At 32.8% G+C, this 10,807-nt stretch overlaps 1 protein-coding gene across 1 annotated transcript; it reads right to left on the bottom strand.

The window, feature by feature from the left end:
* Window positions 1–4,550: 4,550 nt before the first annotated feature.
* LOC126695127 (pathogen-related protein) lies at window positions 4,551–7,656 on the bottom strand. Its single transcript, XM_050391768.1, has 4 exons — window positions 7,436–7,656; window positions 7,227–7,359; window positions 6,472–6,770; window positions 4,551–4,902 (listed from the first exon to the last, which is right to left on the bottom strand). The coding sequence occupies exons 1-4, from the start codon at window positions 7,583–7,585 to the stop codon at window positions 4,768–4,770; spliced, it is 717 nt and encodes a 238-aa protein (XP_050247725.1). The 5' UTR covers window positions 7,586–7,656; the 3' UTR covers window positions 4,551–4,767.
* Between the last annotated feature and the right edge of the window lie 3,151 nt (window positions 7,657–10,807).

The following is a 10,807-nucleotide window of genomic DNA, read 5'->3' as shown; positions in this document are numbered from 1 at the left end:
TTTTCTTACATTTTTTTGTCCTTTCTTGTCAACCAAACACAAAAACACAAGCACAAACTGATCTCTAACAAGAACACAAACACAAGTCTAGCAGCAGATCTTCTTAAACCACAAAACCTAGATTTTCTCAAATCATAAAACCCAGATATACAAAATAACAACTCAAACGCAGATTTTCTCATCTTTACGAGAAACCAACACAACATCAACTTAAACCAAACACAAACCGATCTCCAGCAAGAGCACAAACATAAATTTCAAACCTAGAAAACAAAACCATAAATTTCAGAACTAGAAAAATTCAAAACAAACAAAGACCATTAAAGCAAAATCCCTTCAACCAACCGATCCTTGCAACTTCCCAATACAAACAAACCCATGTGAAACTGAGAACCCGAACCCATATAAAACTAAAACCATGACCGAAGATTTAAGATTTGAACCTGAGAAGCCAAGTCTTTGAGTGGATGTGTCGAAGTCTTCAATTTCGGTGTGGTTGGCCGCCTTCATTGGTCCATAAAGCTCCATGGTTGAAGTGAGCCCGAGCTTGAGATTTGATCTAGACGACTCCATTCCCAAGCACTTAATCAGTTAAGGAAAAGAGAAAGATTAAAGACCCACAAAAAAACCACAAATCCATAAACCCGAATCAACCACCAAAAAAAAAAACCCAAAAAACTAAAATTCCATTCACAAAAATTGGCTTCTGAGAGAGAGAGAGCATATGAATTTTTTGGCCAAAATGGGAAATTAACCTTGTTTGCCAAACAATACAATTAGTAGGCACTGTTTTGAGAGAGAGAGAGCATATGAATTTTCTGACCAAAATGGGAAATTAACCCTGTTTGCCAAACAATATAATTAGTAGGCACTATTTTCAAATTATATTTTTTACTAGCATCTTGAGTCTAAGAGACTCGATTTAGGGCCTATAAATCGAGTCTCAAAAACACGATTTTCTTGGGTTGATCACGTCTGATGTGACATTTTTTCCACATGGCGACCACTTGGAAATCGAGTCTCTAAGACTCGATTTATAAGCACCCTTTAAAAAACAAGTTAATGTTTTATAAGCGCACCCACCTTCTCTTCCTCTCTCTTTCTCTGTTTTCCAATTCCCAAATTCTCAGGTCCAACAAACAAACACAAAGTCAACAATCACCACCCCAGCTTTTCGCAACTTCCTTAGCAACATAACCGAATCGGTCCGCAACAACCTCGCCCATCATTGGCCGTGGTCTGAGCTCGTCGACCCAGGCCGCGCGGCTTGGGTTGCGCTAGCCTAGGTCGCGCGGCCAGGTCGCGTTGGCCGGGGTCAGTTTGATTTGATTTTGTTCTTAGGTTTTTTTAGGACTTTGGAAGTTTGAGAAAGGAGAGTGGGAGAAGAACTGGGTCTGGGTATCCAGACACTTGAAAATATTTGTTGCAGATGTAAATCGAGTCTCTAAGACTCGATTTACAGGTGGATGGCACGTGGAAAAAGTGCCAACTCAGACCCGATCAGAACATGAAAATCGACCCTCAAAGACTCGATTTATAGTCTAAAATCGAGCCTCTTAGTCTCGAGATGCTAGTAAAAAATATAGTTTGAAAACGTGGCCTACTAATTATAATGTTTGAAAATCAGGGTTAATTTCCCATTTTGGCCGAATTTTCTTTGGGAAGAACTTATTCTTTTGAAAAATCTATTGAAAAACCTGCATGTGGCATCCAATGAAAGCCAGTCCATCTATTAATGCTTGGCACTTGGGAATTGGGTAATTTGGGAGATGTACCCAAGCATGGCAGCCATGTGTTTCAATTTTTTTTATTATATTTTATTTTGAGTGTATGTTAATATTGATTAATATTGTGGTTGTTAATTGGTTTGGTATTTTGTTCATATTTGGGTATTTTGAGTTTGTTAACATTTGGGTATGTGCTCGGTTTATTGATGATATTGAACTGGGTTCATGTTCTTGTGGTTATTGTTCAAGATAAATTCAGAACTTAATTCATGTTATTTTTAATTTTTAATTTAGTTTTTTATTTTGTTAAATTGAGAATTTTTTTTTTTTTAATTATATGCTGATGTGGATGCTAAATAAGTTTTTTAATTATATGCTAAGATGTGCTACGTCCATAACATTTTTACAACATTTTCACAACAAATCATAGGTGATTAATTATTATTGGTTCAAATTTAAACCTAAAACCAAGATTACTTTTTTGCCCCAACAATAACAACTAGTAACAACCTGCTACTTAGGATTTGTTGTAAAAATGTTGTGAAAATGTTGTAGACATATCATTTCTCTTATTTTAATGACCATGTAGGCGTTCAGAGTGCCAACAGTGCACTTCGTTGGCCACGTAGGATATTTCCGTTAGGGAACTGATGGTAGGGACTAAAATGGATGACGTTTTTCAAAATAAGGACTAAATGTGGTAAAAATAAAAAGTAAAGACCAAAATGAGACTCAGGTCAAAATGTAGGGACGAAAAATTCATTTTAGTCTTAAAAAAATTGGTGTTGTTTTAAAAATATTAGGGAGAATGAGCATTTTTAATAAAAATCGTGTCTTTTACAATTTTAGGTTGATATGAAACAGTATCTTAAGACATGATTTTAGTGTCAAGACCAAAAACAAAAACAAAAAACAAAATCTATATTTCCTTTTCTTTTTCTCCCCCACTCCTCTCCTCACTTACAAAATCTACATTTTCTTTTCTTTTTCTCCCCCTCCCCTTACTTTTGTTATGGACACCTTTCTTCTCTTGCTGCCATTGACTATTTCCTTTCTCTATCTCAGCTGCCTCTCCTCTCTTTTTACATTTGGAATTGCTATTTATTTTACAAAGGCATAAAAAAGAAAACCAAAAATAATGAAATACATCTTTATTTCATTGAAACGTTTGATTTTACATTATATAAAAACATAAATAGAAATTATATACCTTAACCTTTTCCTTTAATTATAATTTAGAGAAATTACATCGGTTTGGTTCTCTTTTACATTTTCTTTAAAAAATGTAAAAATGACGTGTAATATATAACTATTCTTTATTACATAAAAAGACCAAAAACAATTTCTCCAAAAATCTATATATCCTTCCCGTACTTTTACTAAAAATACTTGTTTAAGTTGTTTAAGATTAAATGGATTACCTAATATTAATTAAAAAAAAAAAGATGTTAACAAAACCTTAATACAAAAACTAAATTACTAATTTGGCATTTTAAAAAGCAAGAAAAATAGTTTTTAAATAAAGAAAGTATTAAATAAAAATTAAATAGTTATTGTGGGGGTCAAGAAGAGCCATCCCCCATGTTTGAGAAGCATGTGGGCCCAATGGACCAATCCTGCAAAAGAAAATGCAGGGGGTAGTTGGAAAAAGGGGTGTAGGCAAAGGCCCTCAAGCAACCCGAGGTAAGGGGCCCCCACCCTTGGTTTGGAGGCATGACCCGAGGAAGGCAATCGGTTCCAGTGTGGGAAAAGAGAGAAGTAAACTTGTCAAGGAAGCTCCCATTACCTCTGCATTAAATGCATTGTACCAATCGGATCAACCGCATTAATAGCTGAATGACACCTAAATAATGCCAGGACAGTTTATAGCTCACGCAGCACACCTTCCAGAGGGGAGATGGGACAAGTATCAAAAGGAGATCAACCACCCTACATGTGGAGGGCCAAGATGAGAAAGGGAACCATTATAAAAAGGGGAGGACACCCCCGAGATGGCGGATCAAGAGATTTAAGGAGAGAGAATACTCAAACTTGTACTCCCCAAGAGTGTGACTAGATCCCTTGGCTGACCGAGGAGACATTTATAAACCTTTCTCTTCTTTTATTTTTGTATTGCGACGCCTCTTTTCTTCAGGATCTATTCTTGTTAACTTTAGCCCTTAGATTAGGAGCCTACAAGTCAGTCCACTGCACCCATCTCTACAAATAAATTGTTGTGGGCTTGATACCAAAGCCCAAATACTTCAGTGTAGGCCCTTTTGGTATCTTTTTTCAAATGCTCCCCACAGTTATTATTTAATTGATATTTAGATATAAATAATATCTCATTAAATTTTATCATTGTAGGCCTCAAACAATAGAGAACATACATGCCATATTGTTGAAGTATTGAGATATAATTTATTGTCATAAATAAATGCCAAATTGTCAAGAGTCTTGTAGTTTGACCAGTACATTATGATATTTTCATTCCCTTTACCCCCAACTCTCAATGTATTAAAAATAAAATGCAAACCACTAAATAACAAGGTTACAGAAGATCTTTCTCAAAAAAAAAAGAAAAAAGAAAAAAAAAAGAAGGTTACAGAAGATAAGTGGGTTTCAGTCAGCTCAACTAGTAAAGTCTCTGATGGTTGAATAAGAGATCTGGGGTTTAATCCTTACATACACCAAAACTGACTGGTGTTTTGGTTTGATAATAAAACAGTTATTATCATGATTGGATGCCATATATTAAAACTCTCTAAAAGTAGGTTACAAAAGATAAGCTTGTCGAGTACAACAAAAGCATGAAAGAGGGGGAGGAATTGACAACATAGAGAATTACTTAGGTAAAATGTACATACAGTTTTATTTGGAAATGTACATACAAAAGACAAGCATGCTTAGTACAACAAAAGCATGAAAGAGGAGAAATGACAAGATAGAGCATTACATTACTTAGGTAAAATGTAGATATAATTTATTTGGAAAATAGGCAGCTGTGCTTTCAGTCCCAAAAAAAAAAAAAAAAAAAAAACATGAACATGAACATATAATTTTATTTGGAAAATGGGCATTCATGGGTAGCAGTTGAACTTTCAGTGGCTGCAGGTTGACCCTTTAGAAGGCCTCCAAATAGCTCTGCTGGGTCATAGTACACCTCCACCTCTTCTACCCTTAGAGATTCATCAACCTATACAGGGATGCATTTAGTAATTAACCAGCAAGTGATTTTAATTAGTTTAGGCCTTGCAAATTCCAAGGCCGACTAAGTTACTTCTATTATTTAACTAATTTATTAAAAAAGTCCTGCACAGTGTTTAGTGTTTACAAATTTTTTTTCTATAAAAAAGAAGTTATAGGAGTGTATACTTTTTCCCAAAATAACATTTTTTTAATATATCATATCAATAATATTTGAACTTATGACGTTCGCTTCATATCAATTTTTTTATTAAAAAATAAAAGACTTTATTAGTTGAGTTAACCGAAACTTACTAATTATTTGAAATAAAAAAAATAATACTTATTTGCTGGTAAAATGGTAGAGAAAATTTTTATTGTTATTGATGCTTATTTTTAAGCTAACAAACTACAGCAGTTAGCACATGCAAAAAAAAAAAAAAAAAAAAACACACACACATGGTGGCTAACCGACCACGGAAAAACTAAGTAGCCTAAACTTTTTTATTATTATTATTTAAAAAGAAAATTATACTTTTGATTGTTAAAATCTGTTGTAGGTTCCTTTTCAGAAAATTTGTTGTGAGTTTGATTTTGATTTCTTCCAAATTTCTTCCCATTTTTTAAATTTCAAGAATTAAATCTGAATTTGGGTAGGTTAAAAGAAATAAAAAGAGATACAATCAATTTGACTTTTTAAGTATGCGACTATATTTAAATTCATTTGAGCCTTTAAATTCAACCATAAGGAGTAATGAAGAAGGGGGCACAATTTTCTACCACATTTTTATAATTATATTTTTTTATAAGAAAATTTTATAATTATTGATGTGATAGGTTGTTGAGAAGTACAAGAAATGGATGATTTTTTTTTTTTGGGTAAACTAGAAATGGATGATTTATATTATAGGTTAACGAAACAATCATACCTGTTTTTTTTATTATTTTTTTATAAGATTATTATTATTATCATTTTTATATTTTTTGAATGACGCTGAGGAACTTTATCCACAACAATTTGGTGGGCGAGTAAATACTAAATAGTGGGATCAATACAATTATAAGGTTGAACTTTTGAACTGCATACTAATTTTACAACATTAGATTACCACCAATTCCTTGTCTTTAATATTCTTTTTCCCCTATAGCACTAGGAAACCTTGCAAAAATATGTATGCTATTAACCAATATCGCATATTATAATATAATATAATTGAATAAAGCTACAGATATAAAAATTTCATAACAAAAGTATTTTTTAAGAAAAATTTCACAACAAAGTTAAAGTGTTAAATTGTTAATAATAAATTAAATAGTAGATTAAAAAGTGATATAAATAGTGAGTCCAAATATAAATCTATAACAACTTATCACTTAAATTTTGTTTGAATCAATTGTTATGAAAATGTATTGCTTATAACACTAATCAATATATATATAATTATAAGTACGAACTCTTATTATTACCAGTTGAATAAAAAATCTGATTTTTTTTTGTTTTTTTGTTGAGAAACAATCAAAAATCTTAGACGAAAGCCTGATTTATTTATTTTCTTGGGCCAGTATATGAAATATGTACCTTGAGAGTAGCCAATCCATAAAATTGACCGATCTCTCCAGTAGGAGCATGTCCTTTGAAGGGTCCCTCGAAGAAACCCCAGTGCCTAAACTTGAAAACAATTTCGGGAGGTCCAGTATAAACGCTTAGTACTTCCCAGGCAAACCCACGAGGAAAAGCCGATCGAAATACATCATGAGATGATTCAAAGCTCTCTTCCTCTGCTTTGTAGTACTGAAACTCCTTTGGCAGTGAATTCTTCAACAACGCATTGTAGCTCCCAATTCTTAGAGTTTCTTCTCCTGATAACCCCTCTCTTCCTGTGTCACCATAAATTCACCAACTATTATTATTATTATTATTATTATTATTAGCTCATCATGAAAGATATGGCGTAATTAATAAGTCATGCTGTCTTTAATTTTTTGTCACAGCCTTGAACATCACGGTCACATTGTTCTTCTCTACCACAACTTTTATGCTACAACTCTAACATAATAGATTGTGATTGATTATTTATTATTTTTACATGAATTCATTACATAGATCCATTACTTTTTCTTTACTGCTCACAATCAGTCACATCAAGATTATGATAAAAGTTATGTCTTTAGATTTTCTCATATCACATTTACATAGTAGATCATGATCTATGGAAATTAATTTACAAATCCTTTTTTTTTTTGGTTATATTTATTTATGAATTAGATAAAAGTAACTAATATTAGAAAAGTAAGTGGGGGCTTTAAATATGACTTGAAATTTATCTTTATTACCATTAACGAAGAGCTTGAATTTCTCAGGGTTGATTGTCTTGAAGTCCTTCAAGCGAGTCTTGTGTGAGAGCTCCATCTCCCAGGACTTCACAGCATTTTGCACTATTTCTTCTAGTGACCCTTTAGGCCATTCCTGCAATACAAGTAACAAGATAAGCTATTAACTAGAGAGAAGAAGAAGAAAAAATCTTGATTAAATTAATTTCCACCTTAGTCCTGCCATCTTCGAAGAGCTTGTTAACGTCATCATATGTTGGAGGCCCACCATGTCTCCATTCAATATCGTCTGCTTCATCATACAAGAAAGACCTGTACTTATCTCCCACGGTTTTAAGAAGTGTAGCTTCTTCTGTAGCCATGTTCAATTTCTATGTAGGAAGAAGTTGAAAGGACGATAGAACTTGCCAATCAAGGACCATAATTGCTTGGGAGAGTGTTTAATATATAACTAAAAAGTTTCTTCGTGCCCCACCATTGGCTTCAATAATCACTAGATTACCAGGTCAATAATCACGGAAAATTATTGAATATTTACTATAAATGTCTTCTCTCTCACATAAATTATGGATACCATCATAAATTTAATTAGTAGGACTTACAGTCATGTGAGAGGGAGAATACGTATTTATGGTATTCAAGGAATACTCAATAATTGCCCAACAACCACAATAGAATGGTCCACAAAGTAACTAGCATTGGTTTCATATACACATATACTAGTATTTATTATGATTGTATTTATATATAAAATATGATAATTATGATAGTTATTATTATTAAGTATTTATAATGATTTTTTTTTTTTTTTTTTTGCAACTAAGATGTTTTGGCTTAGTTGGGATAAAGTTTGTACCCCAAAGGATGAGGGTGGCTTATTCTTTCGTGATCTTAAAGCATTTAATCTTGTATTACTAGCCAAACAAGGATAGAGACTATAGACTGTTGGATATTTTTATAAAAAATATTATATTTATTTTAATACTCATTTATGTATATCAATTATCTCTTAATGTCAGATATCCCTTAATGTTAGATACGTTGATTGCTAAATTTTGAAACTCAAATATAATTCAAAATTTGAATAGCTTTTGTCAATGGTTTTAATTAAGAAATTTATGAACATTAGCATGATATTTATACCATAATTGCCAGCATATTTGGTTTTATTATCTTATTTGAATATGACATAATAACGTCATATATGGAAGAATTTCAGCACTTAAATGTACAGTTATTGCTGAATTATTTTATGTTACCATATATACACAAATGTTTACTATTTGGTTTAATAGACAGTGGTCAAACCGTTAGCAATTTTTTGTAACATATAGTCAGAAAGAAAACTTTTGAAAATGTTTTGTAATAATAGGCCATTTAATGCTTGGCATTATGACCCTTTCTTTTCTTGTTCAGCAATGTAATCTATGGGGCATTAATTTCAAAGATTATGATCTTTTTTTTGTTCTCAACGTATAGAAGCTTTTGATGACCGTTTTATAATATATATTAATTTCAATAACTTTATGACTATTTAATTGGTATCAAACGTTTTATTTTTTTGGCTAAGGATAAGCAACATGTCTGGCTCTATATATCTGGAAAGAAATAAAAGTTTCAGACACACACATTTTTATTTTTTGAATTAAAAAGCTGTAGACTTTTCAAAAACAATTTTTTATTGTCTTAAACACTTACCATTTATTCTCTTACTACTCACAAAAATATTCTATCTTTTACAAAATTTCCTGGGAAAAGAAAGTACTATAGAGAGCTTATATCCTACGAGCAGTGTAGGCTTGCAAGGATAATCAGCAAAGGTGGTTGAGTTGTTGTATTTTGGGGACAACATGCAGAAACTATTTGTCTAACTACATCGGATATACCGTAGACGGCACGATTTGTCTCAAGACAGTGACTTAGTCCACGCCTCATCTCTGCCACCTCTTTTTGGTAAAATCAAATTGTGTAATTTCCAAGGAAAATTCAGGTATTATCTCTCCTTTATTTCCAACAATTTGAGACAAATCGATATGGAGAACACAAAATCATCCTTGGAAAATGGTAATGTTATGTCTAATTCCTCTGGAGCGGGTGATCTAAATAAGCCATTTCGCTTCCGTGGTGTTAACTTTAAGAGGTGGAGACAAAAGACTTTATTTATCTTACTCTCTTAAATGTGGCTTATGTGTTAACTGAGAAAAAACCAAAGAAAAAGAAATTTGAACAATTGACTGAAGAAGAACTTTCTCAACATGAAAAAGATGTTAAGAAATGGGATAAGGATCATCTTTACTGTAGAAATTATTTACTTAATTGTCTTTCTGATGATTTGTATGATTATTATGATCAAGCTTACAAATCAGCCAAAAAGATATGGAAGGCATTGAATCAAAAATATGATATAGAGGAAGCTGGATCCAAGAAATATGCATGTAGCCAATTTTTCAGGTTTCAGATGGTTGAAGGCAAGTCCGTGGTGGAACAATCCTATGAACTCCAAATGATTGCACAAGATGTTCGATCTGAAGGCATTTGAATGGATGAACAAATGCAAGTTTCAGCCATCATTGACAAGCTGCTTGAATCTTGGAAGGAGTTTGCCAAAGTTCTAAGACACAAGCAAAAGGAACTCTCCATTGAATCCCTTATCACCCGTTTGAGAGTGGAGGAAGAGTTAAGGAACCAAGACAAAGCTGTTGAATTCCATGGAGCAAATGGTCCTAAGGTAAATTTTATCTCTTCAAATGAAAACATGCCAAAAGCCAATGCAAAAATAATGACTATGTAAGGTCTAAGAAAAGGAACTTCAAACGTAGCCAAATGGAAATTAGTCTCAACATAAGACCCACTCTAATCAAAGAAAGAACCAAGCACACCATCCTAAGCATGCTCCAAATAATGGCAACCACTCTAATAATAGCAATTATGCATGTTTTGTATGTGGAAAGACTGGACATTCGGCTAGAAATTGTCGCTTTCGGAAACATGGGCCTATGGCTCAAGCCAATGTCATTGAAGAGCCTCTTGTGGCTATGGTTACCGAGAATAATATTCTCGAAGGCTTAGGAGGGTGGTGGATTGATTCTGGGGCAACCAGACATGTTTGTTATGATAAAACTTGGTTCAAGACCTATACCATCTTGGGTGAGAAAAAGAAAATTATGCTTGGTGATTCTCATACCATTGAAGTTGTGGGTATTGGAGAGGTGCTTCTCAAATTTACTTCTGGAAGAGAAGTCACTCTCAAAGATGTCTTTCATGTTCCTAACATTAGAAAGAATCTAGTTTTTGGCTTTTTGTTGAATAAGGCTGGTTTCAAACAAGTCTTTGAGGCTGATCAATATGTACTCTCTAAAAATGGCATGTTTGTTGGCAAAGGCTATGCTTGTGATGACATGTTTAAACTTAATGTTGAGATGAATGAAAATTCAAGTTTTGCTTATATTGTTTCTTGTGTGAATGTTTGGCATGGTAGATTATGTCATATTAATAATAAATATATGAAAAATATGAGTGGTTTAGGTTTAATTCCTAAACTTGAAAATGAACTTGAAAAATGTGAAATTTGTAGCATGACTAAA

The sequence above is a fragment of the Quercus robur genome, chromosome 8 (assembly GCF_932294415.1).
Source record: "Quercus robur chromosome 8, dhQueRobu3.1, whole genome shotgun sequence".
Taxonomy (NCBI): Eukaryota; Viridiplantae; Streptophyta; class Magnoliopsida; order Fagales; family Fagaceae; genus Quercus; species Quercus robur.
This window is presented reverse-complemented; position numbering and strand designations above follow the sequence as displayed.

Coding starts and splice junctions, on each gene's coding strand:
- LOC126695127 (XM_050391768.1), bottom strand. CDS start 7,585: ATGGCTACAGAAGAAGCTACACTTCTTAAAACCGTGGGAGATAAGTAC. Junction 7,360..7,435: donor TCGAAGATGGCAGGACTAAG/GTGGAAATTAAT, acceptor CTTGTATTGCAG/GAATGGCCTAAAGGGTCACT. Junction 4,903..6,471: donor ATGGATTGGCTACTCTCAAG/GTACATATTTCA, acceptor ATCCCTGTATAG/GTTGATGAATCTCTAAGGGT.